General features: G+C 44.1%; 2 protein-coding genes across 5 annotated transcripts in view; both read left to right on the top strand.

Annotated features, from left to right (window-relative positions):
• PRDM11 (PR/SET domain 11) overlaps window positions 1–19,378 on the top strand; it is a 45,481-nt gene that overhangs the window by 17,116 nt on the left and 8,987 nt on the right. For 2 of the 4 annotated variants that reach the window (XM_015864486.3, XM_015864485.3), the window contains exons 5-7: window positions 153–220; window positions 14,905–15,092; window positions 18,152–18,802. In XM_015864486.3, coding sequence (XP_015719972.2) covers window positions 153–220; window positions 14,905–15,092; window positions 18,152–18,802 — 907 coding nt within the window. Of the gene's footprint in view, window positions 1–152; window positions 221–14,904; window positions 15,093–15,290; window positions 17,397–18,151; window positions 18,803–19,378 lie in introns of those variants that run through there. The other 2 variants (XM_032445181.2, XM_032445182.2) reach the window with 2 other exon arrangements.
• On the top strand, window positions 2,116–11,704 carry LOC146760717 (uncharacterized). The gene is made up of 4 exons (XM_085548691.1): window positions 2,116–2,175; window positions 2,960–3,015; window positions 6,311–6,723; window positions 8,470–11,704. Exons 3-4 carry the CDS (start codon window positions 6,315–6,317, stop codon window positions 9,054–9,056), a joined length of 996 nt encoding a protein of 331 aa, XP_085404817.1. The 5' UTR covers window positions 2,116–2,175; window positions 2,960–3,015; window positions 6,311–6,314; the 3' UTR covers window positions 9,057–11,704.

Below are 19,378 nucleotides of genomic sequence, written 5' to 3' on the forward strand. Positions count from 1 at the left end.
GCAGGACTGGGCAAGTTTAGATTCATTGATTCAACTGCCATGCATTGTTTCATGATCTGAATTGAGGCTGGAAGCAGAGCCAATCTGGAAGTCAAAGTCTGCCTTCTGTCAGAACCAGCCAGTTCATATGCTGCATTTGTTCTGTCCTGCAGATAGTTGACAAGAACAACCGCTACAAATCCATTGATGGGACAGATGAAACCAAAGCAAACTGGATGAGGTGAGTCCAGCTCTCTTCTTTCTACCCTTCTGGGGCTTTGTGTTCCAGAGAGGCCATCAAACACTCCTTGTTTTGTGTGACAGGAAAACAAACCTGAACAACAGATACTTCCACGGAGATTTTGCTCACATTCTTTCAGGGTTTGCTGTGTTGAGAACCCCTTCCGAGTCAGTTTCAATGACAGGAACTAAAACAAGGATGTGTATAGAGGATGGTTGTTTTCTGGAATGAGGACAAATGATAAAGAAAAGCCTGTTTATCCACCTTTAGAAATGCTGGCCGATCTCACTCCTTTTTTTCTTTTTTTTTTTTCTTTTTTCTTTTTTTTTTTCCTTTATGTTCAGAAATTTGAAAAATGCTTTGCATGATCCCCAAAGTAATTTATTCTGTTTGGGGTTTTTGTCCTTTCCTGTTTGACAGACATAGAAAGATGTGCTTTTTTTCCCCGATCTGAGTTTCACTTGAAACAGCTGTCTGTGATGACTGTCATTAGTAGTATCAGCTCTGCTGTGTTAAGAGAAACATGGTGTGAGTTGCTGCAGCTCCTAATGCAGGGACTGTGAGTGTGCTTGCGCTCCCTCTGCTGGCCCAGGGACTTGAGAAAGCAGGACCCAAATAAGAGTATTGAACCAAGAGTGCAGCTGGCTCTGGTTTGTTGACTGAAGTGGTAAGAGAAAACGTCTGCAAAACAACGCAGTGCTTCAAATATCCGCATATGTAGGTCATTTCTGCAGCCTCTTGAGGCACAGTCAAAGCTCTGAAGTGTCCTTGTGCAGGACTCCTTGTGAGTCACCGGACTGGGACATCATTGCATACTGTGGCCAGTCCCACATTTGGACCAATCCTGCTTTCAGGCATTGAATTTTGGAGGCAGCTGTTGTCAAGAAGGCTTTATTTATTTATTTTTTTAAAAGATGAAGTTAGTGTTGAAGTTAACTGGTTTTTTGGCCCAGATGTCTCAGAATTTCAATTGTCAAGTCACTAGAGGCACAAAATACAGGCGGATGCAAGACCAATGTAGCTGATGAAAGCTGGTTGTATCAACTCTTGCTCCATTTGAGTCTGTGCACTGATAGCAGCTATTTTAACAGGTATGCTTGTGAGGTTTAGCAGATCTCATTCTTATGTAAGTATTCCGGTAGTTGTGGCAGTTTACTACTGGATGGGAGAAACCCTTAGTCCTATGCTGAAACTGGAGTTGTCGCTCCAAAAAGAAGCAGCTGTGCAGGGGACAATTAGGTAAGGGGACAATGTGTATATTGAATTAAATAATTAACTTAGAAATCTGTGAGATTTTTCTGCTTTTATTATATCACTTCTTTATGTGGGCTGGATGACAGTGAAACTGGGAGGAAACAATCTTGGAAAGCAAAACTTGTATGATTAACTGTTCTTTCTAGTACCGCTGACATCAGTTTGATATCTGGATTTATATGGGCTCTACTCATGGTCCCAGCACCAAAGAATGGACTGTTCTCATTTAAACATGTATTTGCTATGATTACATCTAAAGATGAGTATGATCTGGACTATTTTTTTACAGCCTTGAAAAGCAAGGAAGTTGAAACTGTGAAAAGGGCAGGGGGAGTTAAGAGGGTGTTTGCAGCTCTTCCAGGGAAGTATGTCTTGGAGGGCATGTGCAGGCTATACCAACCTTACTGATCTTCCTGGTTTTACTCTTGAAAAATGTTTCAAATAGCAGTATTACCTGGAGGCTGACTGACAGTACATGTGAAGATACCAGTCTTCAATAATCACTGCTTTTGTACATAACCAGCTTTCAAATAGAGATGCCCACGATATCCTGTGCGAAGACGTTATGTGTCACAGAGATTACCCACAGAAATTGTACTTGCAGGACGCTGTAGACAGCGCTCTTTTTGTTTTTCAGATGATGCTCTTTGCCATCACTCACAGATGGAGTGCTTTGCAAAGCAGATCTACTCACCCTCTGGGTAGGTGGGTATGGCATGGGGAGGGGAGCTTGGTCTGACTCCTCTCTCTTCTTGTAGATCTGGCTATTGTTTTTGTTGTTTGACTGCCACATCTGAGTCCATTTTCATGTTCCCTCTGAGAACAATTTGTACATCACAGCACTTGCTGTTTTAAGTTTACCCAGGGCAGTGGAAGGAAGGAAGGAGTACAAAGCATAGCAGATGGCATGGCAATGGTAACATCCTCTTGCCCTTTCCCTCCTTAGTCAATCAGTCGAGAAGCTCCTGATGCTGAGAGCATGTTCTCTTAATCTGGCCACTGGCACCAGAATAATGCTTTGTCTAGTGTAAAGCACTGCTGTTTCTACTACTGTACAAAACTTCATGGCTTTGAACTGTAGGGATGTGTGTAAACCTCCTCCTCTGTTGTTTCGTTTCTGGGGACTCAATGACCGAACACCACAAATCACGGTGACACTCAGATGAAATTGTTGCTTTCTTGGACACAAACCACCAACTGTTGCTCCTGGTTGCTTCTGAGGAAGTTCTGTTACTTGGTTTATGGGTATATTACTTAAATAAATAAATAAATCTGACCAGAAACTGAAAGACACTAAGAAAGAAAATCCAGGAAACTCTCCCACCATATATTTGTATCACTTTGCCTGGATTGAGGTACAAGATAAGGAAGCATCTGCAAACTGGTAGTGCCTAAACAACTTGCTGGAGTGCTGTGCCTCGTGTGGAGTTTCCAGGCTGATTTTGGTATATATAGTCTCTCCTTTCTTACATGTGACTATCTCAGTTCTCAGGTTTCTGGCACAGCTCAAATTCATCCTCTCCCTCAGCCCCTGTGAAAAGGTTAGTGCAAGATTTCTTCATCTCTTTGTCCTTTGCCTTCCTCTTGGTCTCCTTCTCCCTCCAATCACAGTGACAAAAAAGGCCATGGGGTACAAGATCGTTCTGTGTATCTTCCTCTATCCTCCTTATAATGGAGACATGTGCATGTTGATCTACATTGAATAATAGATTTTGGAAGGGATCTCTGTAAATTAGCCTGCTCAAAATAGGACCGTCTTGGGTCAATAGGTTCTTAAGCAATGAACTGCTCTATTGATTTTACAAGACCTCTTCAAAAATAATTATTTTGTGTACATATGCATACTTATAGATATTAGGATCACTGTCTGTCTGTGTGTTCAGGAAAAGCCACCAATCTATACATGAGTCATTTTGTTGAGCTTCATATACTGGTCTCTGTTAATTTTTCCACTTGATAGAAGGTTCTTAGGTGCTAGAGACTGAAAGCTATGCAGTGCAAATGGATACTGAAGTGCTGCAGCATATAATCACTGTAGATTTCTTTTCCCAGGGCTCTGAAGAAATTACATGCTTGCTTCTTAGAGGCAAAGAAAAGTAGAGCTGTTTAATGTTTTTGTAGAGTGATCAAGTGCCCACTGTTGTAGTTTATGACTTCACTTTTGGTTTGTTAGTTGTAGTCTTGCACTTCCAGATTGACCTGGCTTAAGTTGTAAATTCATAGCCCTACTGCTGGGCTTCCTCTGGAGCCTGGTAAAAGCCACTCAACATCCCCATCGAGGTGCCTGCAGCTAACAGTGACTGTTTCATGTGATAACTTGCATGCTAGGGGAAGTGCATGAAGGGACAAAGATCACTGAGAGAAAGCAGTAAAACTGTCTGCGTTTTTAGGAGGAGGAGGTTAATATTCCCACTGGGAAGCTAACATTAATTGAATTCATGATTAAAAGTGGCCGGAACTCTTTATGTGGCTAGTGTACTATTGCAGTACTTGCATAGTCTTAAATAGTTTTGACCAAAGTCCTCTTGGAGCTAATGAGAGGAAGCCCTGAAATCTGAAAGCTGAGTCTGCCCCAGGTTGTGCTGAATGTGCCTGATGAGATAACTCTGTCTGGGAAGGGCAAAAAGGGGTGAAAATGCCCCATTGGTGCAGCTGTGTTGATGACAGCAGCCATGGATTCTGCAGGGTAGAGAGAGCACGGATTTCCTAATCTCATTAGAAGGGTCTGAGCAACTCCAGAGTGAATTATGTTTTGCAGGCTCTTCTCTACCAAGGGACATTTTACAAAATATCGTTACTCCTTTTCACTTGAGGAGCTTTTCACTGGGGTCTTGTTTCTATGCATGAAGTGTTTAATAGTTCTGTGGGTACATGCAGCATGAAGGAGAAACAAGGATGATGGCTGACAGAAGCTGCTTTGCCTTTCTGTAAGCTTTTCTTAGTCTGCAGTCCAGAAGTGTGCCTTTCATTTCTGCTGAGCCATGGCAGTGCTGAAAGGCAAGAGGTTCCAGCAGGGCCATCACCAGCATGGAATGAGTAAGAAAACAGCAGAGGCCTTTGGCTTGTACTAACTTTTCAGAAAGTATTTTGAGGTTGCTGAAGTCTCTCTGTGAGAGGACATGGAGCCAGGATTTTAGGATTAAGTCTAATTGGAAGAGGAAGTCCCGAGCTATCCTAGTGGGATTTTTTTTTTCCCTAAGATGACAATAATACTAACGACAGCTTCATTGCTTTCACTTAATTTAGGACCAAAAAGAGAAAGCATATGGGGAAGCAGATAGATATTCCATCTCACGGTGATGCTTCAGAGCAGTACTAAGGTTGTTAGGTGTCCAAACTCTTAAGATGTTTTCTTTCTACCGTGTTACATTTTGGTATCCTTTCTAAACATTAGTTTTCTAGGTTTGCAGTAACAACTTTTGGGAGTGATTTTTGTTAACACTGAAGTGTTCTACCTCAAATTTGTTGTGTTCTCAACCAGAAGTCCGTGCTGACACAGATTTCATTTTAAAATTCTTCCATTTAAAATTCCTAGAACTGTATCACGTGAACACTGAAAAAGTTGACCTCATAAAAAGAAGTCATACTTGCTTTTAACTGTTTGAAGACATGAAAAAACAGTCTTTCTAAAGCACATTTTGACCTCTTATTTTGCTCTGCCGGTGTTCAGATAAAGGCAGGCATTAGGATTTCTCCATGGCCCAGCTTGTCTGTGGCTGCCTGATCTCTCCAGTGCTACATTGCTTATTTATACACAGGTTTTCATTGCCCAAGCCGTGGTTTACTCCTCTGTCTGTAATCCCATTTGTTTATATATAGAACAACATATTCACGTGGTATGTTCTCCTTCCATAGGGAGTAGATCTGCTCTTCCCCCTTACTGACCCCAATGAAAAACAATATTTAGGACTAAAACTTTGGTTTTTTGTTTGTTTTTTTTTTCTTCTCAATGGCCTTAGGCTACACATTGTTCTCTTAAAGCAGTAGAAGCTAGGCACGGGCTCCTGTCAGCAGCAATGGCAGCAAAGCCTGGCCAAGAAAAGCAAGTGGGTGGCCTCATTCCTTTTGAGAACAATAGGAAATGGCAACCATTTCTGGTAAAATAAATGGTCGCTCTGAAGCAGACAAATGTTGGAAGCTCAGTACCTGGTGCTGAAGAAGAGACTTTTCTTTAGGAAGAACAAAGGACAGAAATTGCCAATGGAACTGCTTAAGATCTCTTTACCCTGGGGAAAAAAAAAAAAAATAAAAATCTAATTTAGTGTAGCCTCTGCATGAGATTCTATGAGTTTTAATAGAGAGGGTGATGTAAGCTTGCCTTGTGTGTTCTGCCAGGCAGAACAGTAAGGTACGTTTCAAACCTTTATATTTCCTCAGGAGCCTGTTTTCAAGCAATGTCACCTTAGCAGCTAATTCATGAATTCAATTGAAAGTCTTCTTGCTTTTTTTTTTTTCTTTTTTCTGTACACAAACTGCAGAAGCTGATAATGAAGCAGTACTGAAATCCTCATACTTATGCTACAGCATCAGGCTAAATGTAAAACTGCATTATAACTGTAAAGCTAGGAAGGCTCTTTCACACTGGTCTCGCTTGGTATTTGTTTTTTGTTGTTTGTTTTTTTTTTTAAAGCTTGAAAGTTGCTTCTTAAAAACAAAGTGGCTACCTTTTCGTGGTACGATTGAGAGAAAACTGAGGTTGTTACAGGTGAGGGGGTAGCTTGATCCCACCAAACTCCTCTGCCCAAGTGCAACACTGGTCAAGTTGTTGGATGGAGGGGGATGCTTTGTGCTGATTTCCTTTTATCCAATTGTGCTTTATGGGATGTTCAACTCAAGGAACATGGCTGAACGAAAGAGGAAGCCCAAGTTTTCCAAAGAAGAATTGGACATTCTGGTCACTGAGGTGACCCGAAATGAAGCTATGCTATTTGGGAGGCAGACAGTGCGTCTGTCTCATGCTGACAGGGACAAGATCTGGGAAGACATAGCCAGACAGATCACATCAGTCAGCCAGGTCCCCAGGTCTGTAAAAGACATTAAACACAGATGGGACGACATGAAGAGAAGGACCAAGGACAAACTGGCATTCATGCAGAGATCCCTTTCTAGCCCCAGCAGCAAGGGGCGGCCCTCGGCCATCGTACTGACCGCCCATGAGAGAGCTATTGAGTCAACGCTGCATTCATCACACCATGTGCACAGCTTCCGGAGAGCGGATCTGGATGTGGTTGACAGCCCGTCAACAAGCTGTAAGTATTACTGCCTTAACACCTCTTTGTCTTATGCTTGCCTTTCTCAGTTTGACGCTGGAAGAGCACTGTGTGTTTTGTGAGGTGCTGTGTTGCCCGTCAAGCCAGGTCGTGCTGCAGTGTTTTGTTTCAAGGCAGTCCTGCCTTCTCTGGTGATTATGGGGTGATGAGATGGATTGAAGGAAAGTTGAGATCATCCTTATCTGATTATCTAGTCCTTTTTCATTCTGTCTTCTAAGGGTAGATAATGGATTCCACTTTCTTAACAGATCATAAGCCTGATCTAATCCTACAAGACAGAGAACAACAGTAGATGAAGAACAACTGCCTCCAGTCTGTGAAGGAGTATTTGTGAAGGATTAGGATTTCTTCGTCTTGCATGTATCACATTAAAATAGCAATGCTCTCAAGCTGTGAGCCCTTGCCTACCACTAGTGGATCACTGCATGGTGACTGTCTTTCAGAAGGGCTCCTGGGGGTAGCTCAGTGATCCTCAACAGTTGTGCTATGAAGCCAGGCCAGTAATGGTTTCTTGCTAGCAGTCTGAAGGCTCAGTGCAAGTACTGTTGGAAAAAGTAGATGGTAGTGGCTCCCTTCTCAACATTTCTTTTAAGAAACTACTGACCCCACTTTCTAAGTTAATCTTCTTGCACTACAACTCTTGGATACCTTCCAGTGTTGAACTCCAAACTGGTTTTTGAGTCTTTCCCCAGATGCATACTTATGTTTTCCTTGTCTGGAAGTGGAACTTCTTGGTCTGTGAGCTTTTAGGGATACACAGGAGAGAAGGAAGGGATAGCTTGTTGGAAACAATGTAACTAATACTTGACGGATGGCACTGTCCTACCACATTAGATCTTAACTTATATCTGACATAACAATATTAGTAGGAAAGTAAGGACAAAATCTTTTATCTGATGTAACAGTGCTAGTAGGAATGCAAGGAGAAAAATCTTTCAAGTAGTGACAAGTGGTACGTGGTCATTCTTTACATTTATCTTGGAAGCCAGTTGTTCTGTTTCAGAGGTAAAATTAATATTCCTTGAGCAAGCAGGTAGAGTGCAGTTGTAACAAGAGAAATGACATCTTTTCTTATGCTTGGCATGGTTGCTCACACAAACTGACAAATCACTAGATATTTATCAGTCTAATAAGAAATTTTCAGTGCTATTTTGCTTTGGTTTTTGTTTTTCTTCTATGCCTGCCTGTGTGGTTACCTTGCTCAGAGGTGGCAAGCCACATTGCAGTACAGACTTTGTGAGCAGTGAGTTCTGTGTCTATGTCTTTCTTGGTGATGAGGATGTAAGAAATAGTATGGGTGCAGCAATTCTGCATAAGGAACAAAATGTGTCAGGGATGTTTTGGAGCTGGACTAATGGCCAAGAACCTTTGTCCCTCCAAAAAATTGGAGTGTTCTAGCTAGTTGTGGTTTTGGGGAAAGTGAGTCATTGCTACTGTCTGAAATTGACTTATCTTCTAGTTATGAGTAATGTTATTTGCAGGATACCATGGCAGCTTGGATTCCTTCTCTGTTGGATGAGTTCACCTGCTCTTCAGGCCTCTGTAATGAGGCTTGTTAACCAGCTGCTAACATTGCAGCAAGTGCACGTTGACTTACTCACCATGAGCTACAGGCTGCAGGGGTGGGGGAAGACTTTTTTTCATGTTTTTTGTAATATCTTGAAACAGAAGTCAGAGTTGTGGGGGATTTCGCATTAATGATTCCTGATTCCTCTTTTGTTTAAGCTGATGAAGAGGAGGAGATGCCAGGAACTTCTCAGGAGCACCACTCCTCATCGCTGCAGAGGGCCAGTGTAGAAATCAGTCATCTCTCCAGGCCCTCCTTCCTCCACACCTCTTCCTCGTCGGAGCACTCAGAAGCTATCAGCCAAAGGCAGGAACTGCACCGTCCCTCACCGCGCACCTCCTCATCCTGCAGATCCCCACGTCCCCGGACAAGGAGCCCGCCTCTCTCCAGCTTTGATCGCCAGCTTCTTCATTCCCACCTGCAACAAACAGACCTGTTCAGGCAGTTCTGCCAGGAGCTGGTGGCTATTCAAAGGGACATGGCAGAAAGCATGCATGTCATTGGTCAGAAGATGACTGACCTCACCAGCCAGGTTGGCCAAATGTGCCAGACCCTATCAGAAATCCGTGATGGAGTCCAGAGTTTTCATAGGATGCAGAGCCCTAGTGTCAAGTGGGGGCCTATTCTGCAAGCAGCTTGCTCAAAACCACCCCCTGAGCCCGGTGCAGAGTGTAACCAACTGCCTCCAAAACAGACCACTCCTGCACGGACTACCAGATCACGAAAGAGAAAACACAATATTTAGTCTGCTTTAAATAAAGTAAAGAAGGTTTCCCTGTCCAGAGCTGCTGCATGCTCTCATGGCCTCTCCAAGTATATTCAGACTATGCGGGGAAGGTTAGCAGCCAAACCCAACCCATCTGTCCCTCTGCTAACATCTAACAAAGCACTGTGAATTACAGCAGCTGAGTAATATGGCTGTCCCCCTGCACTGACAAAGAGGAATCTCAGGCCTTACAGAGCTTGGGATGTAGGGCATCTTCCTATTCATAGAAACTAGAAGATATAACTATTTTCCCCATGCTTTAAGTGCTTTATAAGCTAAGAGATGGATGCAGTAGGAATCATTATCTCTTACTGTGCCTGCAAATCATTATTTACTGAGACAGTGTCCTAGAGAACTCGCTTTGTTATCAACCTACAGATTGACCCTACTACTGATTTCCCATCATCTTCCTGCAAATTACCATATGCACAGTGTGGAGTCTTAACTAATAGGTGCATCCTTTACAGCTCTAAAGATTTCTTGCTCATTATTTTTATCTTGTGCTCAGTAATAATGGGCAATTCAGGGCTTACTTGTGACTCTTAGGCATAGGTGTGGGAAAAGGTATGTAAAAGCAGAGCATGTGCAAGGAAGGGAAGCAAGCACAATGCAGCAAGATCTTTCTGCCATCAGAATGACAAGAGAGGAGATCCAAGCTCTTCATGGCATTAGACTGCTGAGAAGGGCTGATCTGGTATGTGCCTGCATGCTGTAGTACCACATGCATTCAAATAAGAGTTTAATCTTTTTCTCCTCCAGTCTACGTGAAACTTACATCTCCTTTCACAGCTGAAGTTAAAATGAGATTATTTCGTATGTGATGGCTCTTAAACACAATTATATCATATTATTTTCTTTTGTGTTGTAATCTTCAGTTTTGAACCACCTCTCTCTCCATAGTATCTAAGAGACTGCCTAGAAATAAGGGAAGAGACAGGGCTTCTGCCCTTGAGAACAGTTTGTTTGTGTCACTGTGACTCTGACTTCAATACAATTGCTTTGGACTTGCTTAGTATTATTTGGGATGGAATCTGTGCTATAGTCTCCTATTGTGAAAAGTTTACATCTAAATTCCAAGCTATATAGTATAAGATCTTGAACGTGTTATCTTAGTACTGCTTCCTACTCCCATACATATGCAAGAAAGAACAGTTAAAACATTTTAGTTCTTTACTCCTGTGTGATGTTTCCATGTACAATTCCAATTCTGAAAATAGGCTTTAATAATGTCACCTCAGGTGGAGGTAATGTATTTGGCAGCTCTTTTTACAGCATGACTGTTCCCTGCTTGATTTGCACATCTGCACCTACTGTGCTGCCCCATCTCTGAATATGTCTGGGTTATTATCATGTCATGCCCCAGCAGGGAAGAGCATTGAGGTGGTACCTGCACGCAATTAGCACACCACTCTGGGCTGTCCTATTGTGGGTACAGATGGATTGCAGAAAACTATTCAAATCAATGTGAGTGCCCAGCATCGTTCCACGTGTGAGCTATAGGCTTGACCAAAAAGCTGTATAAATTTCAGCAGGAACTGAACATAGGCAGCACAGAGTAGGAGAAGGGTGTCATATGTGTTCTTGGAGGATCTTCTTCATTAATCTGTTTGGCCTGTCCTTTGAAAACATAGTGCACTAGCTTCTCCAGTGACTGTATGTCTCCTGCGTCAGACATTCCTGATGTGCTTTTTCTTTTTTTCTCTTTAGTTGTTCTGTAGTTCTAACTCAAGAAATTTATTTTTAGTGGTGTGGTAAAAGGCCCTTGTTCAAGGAAGCAGAGCTCTAGTTAAGAGAGAACCTTCCTTTCTTCTGAAGAGTGGCCCACTTTGGTTTCGTACAGAGGAAGCTCCTTGTAGTGCTTACCTTCCTGAGAGGACATCCTTTTACTTCTCTTGTACTGTTTGTATTCTGCAAACATGGCTTCTTAAAGGAAATGTTGGGGAAAATGCTAGAAGTGGATTTCATAATATGAATCACAGAGAACTGAAAAATGGTGATATGTTTTAAAGGCTTTCTGAGTCATTACAGTGCTGCTGCTATATATCAGAGATAATATTTTATATTTTTATAATATTTGGTCCCTTCTGATGTTCTCCCATGGATATACTTGATGCGATTAGCTCCTTTGATGTTGTCTGAGGGTGCGGGGGGAAGTTCCTTCCATGCAGGAACCCTCAGGTCAGCAGAGGAGGAGGCTCCCTGCAGTACTGAGCTCTTGGGGAATTAGGAATGCTGTTGGTATCATTGCTGCCATCAGTTTGCCTGTGCAAAAGGCTTTAGAGAGAGAATGTGTAGTCCTGGCACAGGAACTGCAGTTGTCAGTACAGCCCCCCACAGGGGGAAATTGTAGATTGTTCTCCCACAGTTTCCTCTATGAACTGTTGCAAATTGGCCCAGATCTGGGGATTTCTTGCCTGTCCTGTGTAGACCCCTCAGTGGAGTGGCTTTTCTGTACTGGCTCGCTAAGGATACTTACTCTTGTACACAGTATGTTAACTGGCTGTTGAAGTAAGTGCTCGTGTCAAAGCAAACTACTGTGCTCAACCCACTATCCTCATGTCTTGTCCATGCTAAAAAATTCTCAAAGTATTTTTGTTACGATTACAATAAATATATAACACTTTTAACAGAGCTGCCGTTGAGTCATTTGTTTCTCTCAGCAAATTTTTGTCTGAACATGCATCAAGTCACTCTGGATTGTACCCGTCACAGGTGATGAATCTCTTCAGGAGTGCTCAGCATCAGAAGGCCAAGGTGAGTGTGGTGTTGATGGCACTCCATAGGCCTCAAGCAGTATTGCTGCAGCACCTCCCATTGCAGAGATGCTTCTCACATCCATTTTGGAAAGGCATGTGGCCTTTTCCTGGTGGTATTCTGTGCTGGCAGGATGTCAGCAGAGGGAAGGGGAAGGCATACTGCAAATCCTGGGGAGAGGGTTAGAGGCCTGAGCCCCTGGCTGTGGGGGTCTCCCTTTGTTCCTCACCATCTCTCCTGGTTGCTGAGGCTGGGGTAAAATGTACCCTGTCAGCTAGAAAACACTTGGATAGTTGTTTTTTTAAAGTGTGCACACTGGACTAACCCAAAATTTGGTAAATTGGTTTCCTGAGAGAGCTGTGGTTTAGAAAAGAATGATGAGCTGGAAAGGCTGCAGGAAGAGTGGTCCTGCAGAGCAAGGAGCTGTGGGGTTGGTCCAAGCCTTGCAGCAGCAAGCAGGAGCTTATAGCTGCTGTCCTTTGGTACCAGAACTGTCACACGGCCTGTCCTGAGCAGCCTGGACAGAGTCTGCATTGCTCTCAAGCCTTGACATGAGCTTGGTCCATCCCAGTACTGGGAGGTCTGTGCCTAAGGACAGACAAAATGGCAGTTTTTGTCTGAGTTGGCAGCTCCAGGTAGCAGGGCCTGCCACAGTGGTGGTCCCATCTTGGCTTCTGCAGGGGTTGGGGGCTCTTATGACACTCTCTGTCCTGGAGGTGCCTTGCCTCTCTCAGATGTCTGAACTAAGGTGGCTTCTTGCCTCTGTGCTATGAGCTTTGGGCTGGGGCTCTCCTCAGGAGGCAGTTCATGTCCCTGCCTTGCTGAGCAGGCTCTGAGTTTTAGATGGCTCCCTATGGCCAAAAGAATGCTCCTGCCTCAAACCCATGATGTGCAGCAGCCCTGTGCAGCACGTTAGTCTGAAAGTGGCATATAGATTTGTCACAGTCCTTCCTAACCTGTGTAATTTGTGCCTGTAGGGCTAACAAGTCAGGGCTGGACAGCGTTGGCAGGAAAAATGTTCTTTTATTGGATGATCTCATCCACGTTCACATTACCTCCGGAAAGCATTGCAGATACAAACCTTTCTTTCTCAAAACCATCTCCTAGCTGCCAGCAGCGCTGAAGAAATGCAGTAAAGGCCAGATTATTCAGCAGCTGTCAGCTAAGGGCTCTTTCCTGGTGAGGTTTCCAAGTTCCGGTGGCCATCGGGCAGGAGGCTAGAGCACATGGCTGGGTGATGTGCTGCTAGCAGGCAGCAGGGACTGCAGGGCATGGGCAGCAGAGGGATGTGGAACAGCTGCAAGATCTCTCCTTGGCTGTCACTAGAAAGCAGCATGGCATTTTGCTGGTACTGGGGGGAGCGTCTTTGAGAATCACCTGTGCTGCAGAGCATCAGACTGATGTTGGCAAATGGCCGCATCTCAAAAGTGCTGTGGTAGGGCCGTCTGAATGCCCACCACAGCTTTAGCAGGGCAGTGAATAATGGCAGAAGTGTTAGCCTGGCATAGCAACTGAGCACCATCATAGAACCTCCTTCCCAGCCCACTGCTCCAATCCCTTCTCAAATGCACAAGCTGGAGGTCTAAGGTTTATTTGGTTTTGTGATTTTTATTTTTTTTTAAAAAAAAAGTGTTAATAAAAGTCAGTGTTTGGCCTTTTTTGGCAACGCCTGTGCTGGCTGCTTAAATAGCTGCTGAAGATTGCAGAGCATCCTGGTAACAAACATGGGAAAAATACAGCTGATTGCAGGCATGTGCACAGTTGCTTGGCATTAAAACTGGAACTGCTTGAACTGTGGGCAGTCTGACACACTGCCAGTGTGTTTTCTGTGTTTTGTGGGAAGTTTGAGTGAGCTTGTGACCTTACGTGTTAGTGTGATCTCATGCACAAGGGCAAGTGCCTTTATCCGTGCATGCTTGTGGCCAGAAAAGGAGAGAGCATTCGGGGAGAAATTGACAGCTTCCTTAAGCCAGAGAAATACTCGTGAGCCATAAGCAATTTTTTGGTCAAGAACTAGTGGCAGCATGGTGCTCACCTCCATTAGTGTCACTGCAGCTGGAAGTGCTAAATAAATGAGGCAAGTGGCATAAGACAGGAAGCAGTTTTCAGCTGTGAACCAGTCAGATCTGCTCTGAGGTCTTCTAGTCCCAGGCAATTGTTATCAGTCTGTGAGTGGCAGCAGCTGAAGCCATTATTACCAAGCCTTTTCGTGTCTGCTGACAAGAAAACAAGGAGTGAAAGGGTGAATAATATGGTCCTGCTTGTAGATGTTTGTCTTATCAATGTGCACAGAAGAAAAGTTGGTTGGAGTGGTGAATTGTTGTGTTTCTGTTGTGCTGAAACTTTGCTGACATAAATCAGGAAAACAAATCCCATGCTCAGAAAGCGATCTTTTTGTCAGCACTGCTGGGAGATCCTGCAGTGCAGTGTTGTGTTTCAGGCAGTTAGGATTTCTCCAGATTTGCGGGGCTGAATGTCCAAGTGCAAAACCTTCCAGTACTGACACCTTCATTTCCTTTTGGACTGTCAGTGAATACCCCTATGCACACTGAATGTGTATCTCTCTCTGAGCATCTCAGTTTTGCTTGTCCAAGAGGAGAGAAGCAAGGAAATACAGACTCTCTTAGAAATGAAGATGATGCATGGGGAAGAGACTGGCAGAATCCTGCCATATTCAGGATGTCCCCAAGAACAAGGGAGGCCTGGGATGTGAAGTGATGGTGGAGAATCCAGAAGTCCTTGCTTTTATCACTAGGCAAAGAAGCTTCTGCCACTGAGAAACTGTACCTCTATGACTGGCAGATACTCCTTCAGGTTGGATGTACGTTGTTGTAGTCCCTTTCCCAGCAGAAATGGACTCACTGGTTTGGTGTTCCCTGGGTGTCCATGCTTGTTGTCGTGTACCTCTGGCAGTTTGCACACCATTACTTATAACTTCATGCTTTCCAGTTTGGCTGTGTCGATGGCTATTTCTTCAGGTCATTCTGGTCTCATCGTGGTTATCATCCCACTGCAAGGGGGGCTGTAGGAGAGAAGTTTGTGCTTCATGCCTGCCCTGTCACCCTACCCTCAGGTACGTGATCATATCCCGGGAGGAGAAGGAGCAGAACCTGATGGCCTTCCAGCACAGTGAGAGGATTTACTTCCGTGCCTGTCGTGACATCCGGCCTGGGGAGAAGTTGCGGGTCTGGTACAGTGAGGATTACATGAAGCGGCTGCATAGTATGTCCCAGGAGACCATCAACAGAAATCTCACAACAGGTGAGTCCCCCTCTTTCTGCCCTCTCCCCAGTCTTTGTTGCCCATCACCCTCATTGTACCAAGTGTAGTGGGTGAAATAGGTGATGCCCAGCCTGTGCAAGGAGACTTGCGTTTCTACAAGCAGCTCATGTCTTGGCAAGAGCCTCCAGTTCTGCAATGTATGGGGGTACAAGAAGAATGATGTTAACACCATCTTGGAGTTCATGAAATAATTATGTATGTTGCGTCATGTTGTGTTGTATCGTGTTGTGTTGTATCGTCTTTGTGCTGCTAGAGCCTGATACGGTGCCCAGGGAGCACAGAGCTCCTCCATCACAAGACTCTGTGACCTGAGAATTGCCAAGCTGGTGATCCCATGGCACTGGGTTTTTCTTTGACCATGATGCTTTCTCTGGCTCTTGTGAGGAAACTCTGGCTGGTTTTGTGTGTATGCGTAAGAGAGATTTCCTTGGTATGTTTGTATGTTCATTTTCCTGGCTTAATTTATCTCCTCTTTCTTCAGAAAGATATTGTGGGATCAGCGCGACATCAGCTAGAGACTCCTTAGTCTCACAACCTTAGAGTGCTTGTACAAAGTACAGGAGGCTTTGTACTTGTCAGCTTTATTCTTCCCTGGATGAAAATCATTATCTTATCTTAGCAATAGTCATGCTGGAACAAACCCAGCGGTCCTTTAGGTCAATGTAATGTGAGCAACACAGGAAGCTTTAGAGGAAGGCAAAAATTCTTAATGCATCTGTTCATCTGTACAATGCCGAGACCTGAAGTTAATTTAAGGGCATTTCTTTCCAGGCCTTGCCACAGAGCAGCAGGGCCTCAGAGGGGCAGCCACACTAAATATAACTTTCTAATTAAGAGTCCCATGTATATTATTACACTGCTGCGGTTGCTGCCTTGACTTGGTAAAAGGTGTCTCCTCGTTAAGCATGGGGTGGACGAGTTGTCCTGAAAAAGCTGGTTGTCCTCCATCACCTTGGAGTTCTTATGCACTTGCAGCACTACATCTTGATGGCTGTTCTTGGGCAATTCCCACATCTGAATTAACACTGGTGTGAATGCGTGTTTTCATGTTAATCATCTTATAAATCACTGAGTGGTTAGGTACACATCTCATGCGGATGTTAGTTGTCCAGATGACTTAATACTGTCTGAAAGTACTGCAGAAGACTGGCTGTGTCCTCAGAGAAGCTGTGTTGCAGCCATAGTGTAGAGGGGCAGAAGCAAGCATCCTGTCCTACCGCATTTGCCTTTAGTCAGTTTGTCATGGTGCTGTTGTTTGTGTGAACTGAAGTGATAATTCACAGTCTGCTCAGCTGCTATGAGTATGTAGAGATCTGCCTCTGGGCCCCTGTGGACCCACCATATTCTACCACACGCTCAAGTGGAAGCCCAAGTGGCTGAAGAGACCCTCTTGGAAACCTCTGACATCTCCATGAGCTTATCTTGCAGCCAGCTGTGCTCTGTGATGCATTTGCTAAAGGAGCGCAGAGGTGTTCTTCAAAGCGAGCATGACGTGCTAGGCTGGAGAAGCATTGCAGCCATGGCCAGGCAGGCACTTGGAGGTGATCAGAGAAAGGCATAAAAATCTGTATGTCTGCTTTCTGTTTAAAAGACTCTAAATTCCCTGCAGGTGAGCCTGTCAAGTGAAGTGGCAAGCTCTACTAACTTAAAAAAAAAAAAAAAAGTAGCATGGTCCCCAGGTTCTGTTTCTGTTAGTAGTTTCTGAGCCACCTCATTAATGGAGTTGAGAACTGTAATACAAGGAATTGTTGTGTGTTTTCTAGCTTTCTCGTAGGGCCAAATCGTTAGGTTGGCTAGGGGAAGAAATCACAGAAAAAGAAGAAGGATCCATTCTCTAAATCCCTTCCAGTAGTTGTTACAGTCCGTAATAGGGGAAATGTTAGGACAGAGACCCAAAGCTCTGTCCATAGAAAATCTTCAACAGGACGTGTTGCAAACCAGATCTGTTGTTACGAATTCACACAAGAAATGGTTGGGGTTCCCAGCTGGCGTCGAAACCCAGTACATACCCCTGCCATCCAGGCCAGCACTTTTTACGGTGCCTTACTCTAACTGTTTTGAGTCTTGCATCTTTTCTGCATTCTTAGAATTGCTCTTCTTAGAGGGGAGTGGTAGCTTTTGCTCCGTAACTCTTATGAAAGCATGAATATTCTTTAAAAGCATACAAAAGCAAATACAGCATAAAGCAGCGTCTTGTTTGGGAAGCCATCAATGCTTGAAGTTATTTACAAGATAGAAGAATGATGGAAATTGAACCAAACCTATCGTCTTTTGAATTTCCAGGTAAGGAAATATGGCTATTCCCTTTATTTTAAGGAATTAATAATTTGTATGAGGTTGCATTTATTATTTTTTTTTAAATCACTGAATGGCCATGCTCTTAGACTTTGCTGGCACAAGCTAAATGCCCAATCCTTGGAAGGCATACACCTGTTATAGCTCAGTTGACATTGTATACCTTGGGATTTAAATGTGCAAGTTATTTTTACTCCTTTGCCTTTGCATTTCTGGAGCAGCCTCCAAGCTGAAGGAGAGTAATATGGTTTGCAATCTTTGTGCTGTGGCATGCACTGATGCTGGGGTTCTCGTGAAACAGTCTGAATCTCTTGCTGCACTGCATTTGATACCTTTTACCAAGTCAAAACAGGCACAGGTCTTCCAGCCAGTCAAAGTGGCACTGGGCTCTGGGTGTTAGGTTCCACTGTGATTACTGTGTAGGCTCCTTCCAGCGCAGATTGGTTATACCACTACGTTAAATAAGCTGCCTATAGTTTCTCTTCTCTTTAAAGTGTGTGGGTCCTATTCTGCTGTGGCTACCCAGGACTGTCTCTGTTTTTGCAGACATGCCCATTAGTAGGGCTATTTCTCTTGCGAGCCTCGGTTTCCACTGTTGTTTCAATTCCCTGGCTTGTAACACAACCTACAGATCTGCGGGGATTCAGTCTGCCTTTTTGTTCTTTTTTATTCATTTGAGTTTTAGATTGAAAGATGCTGGTTGGTTCCCAGTGATAATCCCCACCCCTCATTTTCCTTTCTAGGAGACAAAAAGTTACAGAAGGAAAAGTCAGAAAAGAATGCAGATAATCAAGAAGACACAAGGGGTCCACTCCACTTCACCACATTGAAGCAAGGGAAGAGCCCCTATAAGCGCAGCTATGATGAGGGGGAAACCCACCCCCAAACCAAGAAAAAAAAGATTGACCTCATCTTCAAAGATGTCCTGGAGGCTTCTTTGGAGTCTGCCAAATTTGAAGAGAAACAGTTAGCAACAAGTACACCGCTTTCCACAAGAGCAACATCTAAATACCATGCTGAAGAGATCTTTGAGAGGTGTGGCAATGCCATGCAGCACGGCTCCCTAAACCTCAGCAGAAACCGAAGCGAAGAGGAGTGGAAGGCCGCTCATGGTTCCTCTTTCAATTCTGCCAAAGAAGTGGGAGTCCTTGAAGATGAGGAAGAAGAGCCTCTGTCTCTGAAAGCAGACAGCCCTACCGAGCTGTCACTGGCTTCTGCAGAAGGCAACTCCCACGAAATTCCTACCACCTCCTTCTGCCCGAATTGCATCCGGTTGAAGAAGAAAATCCGAGAGCTACAGGCTGAGTTAGACATGCTGAGATCTGGGAAATTACCCGAGCCACCTGTGCTACCACCACAGGTATCTGAGCTCCAAGAGTTCTCAGACCCCACAGGTAAGCCTTGCCAAGTATCAGCATTCTCCAAACCCTGCCTAAGGAAAGTATTGAGATGCCTGTGTGCGGTGTACCCATCTAAAGCATTTTGCTCTGAGTATTCAGGTGAACAAATGTTTCCATAGGAGGTTCATTGTCAGGTTTTGTGAACGAATGGGACAGCTGACATTGTGGGCACTGTGGAAGACTGGGAAGTATGGGAAAGACTCTGTACGACAACTTGCTCTATTTGTTGCCGTTGTAATCAATCATGCACTGCCAATAAAAAAGACATTCCATTGCAGACAGTTTGTTTGCTGTATCTTTGATGCATTCTTTTTCAGCGGAATCCCATCCACAGTGTCTTACATGCTACCAGGAAACAGTGCTTGAAAGTCTGAATTGACTCAGTGGTTAACACTGGAATGTATGCTCTTTGTGTACGAAATGATGTCCTGCTGTGTTCCTCATTGGAAGGCACTCTGTTTTCTCCACTGCCTTAACACAAACATGTGTCCCTTTCTGAAGATGTTTCATTTCTTCCAGGAACATGCTATTGAGCAGCAGGAGCCTTCACCAAGGGAACATTTGGGTCAC

Source organism: Coturnix japonica, chromosome 5 (genome assembly GCF_054131305.1).
Source record: "Coturnix japonica strain WE chromosome 5, WE-NBRP24, whole genome shotgun sequence".
Lineage (NCBI taxonomy): Eukaryota > Metazoa > Chordata > Aves > Galliformes > Phasianidae > Coturnix > Coturnix japonica.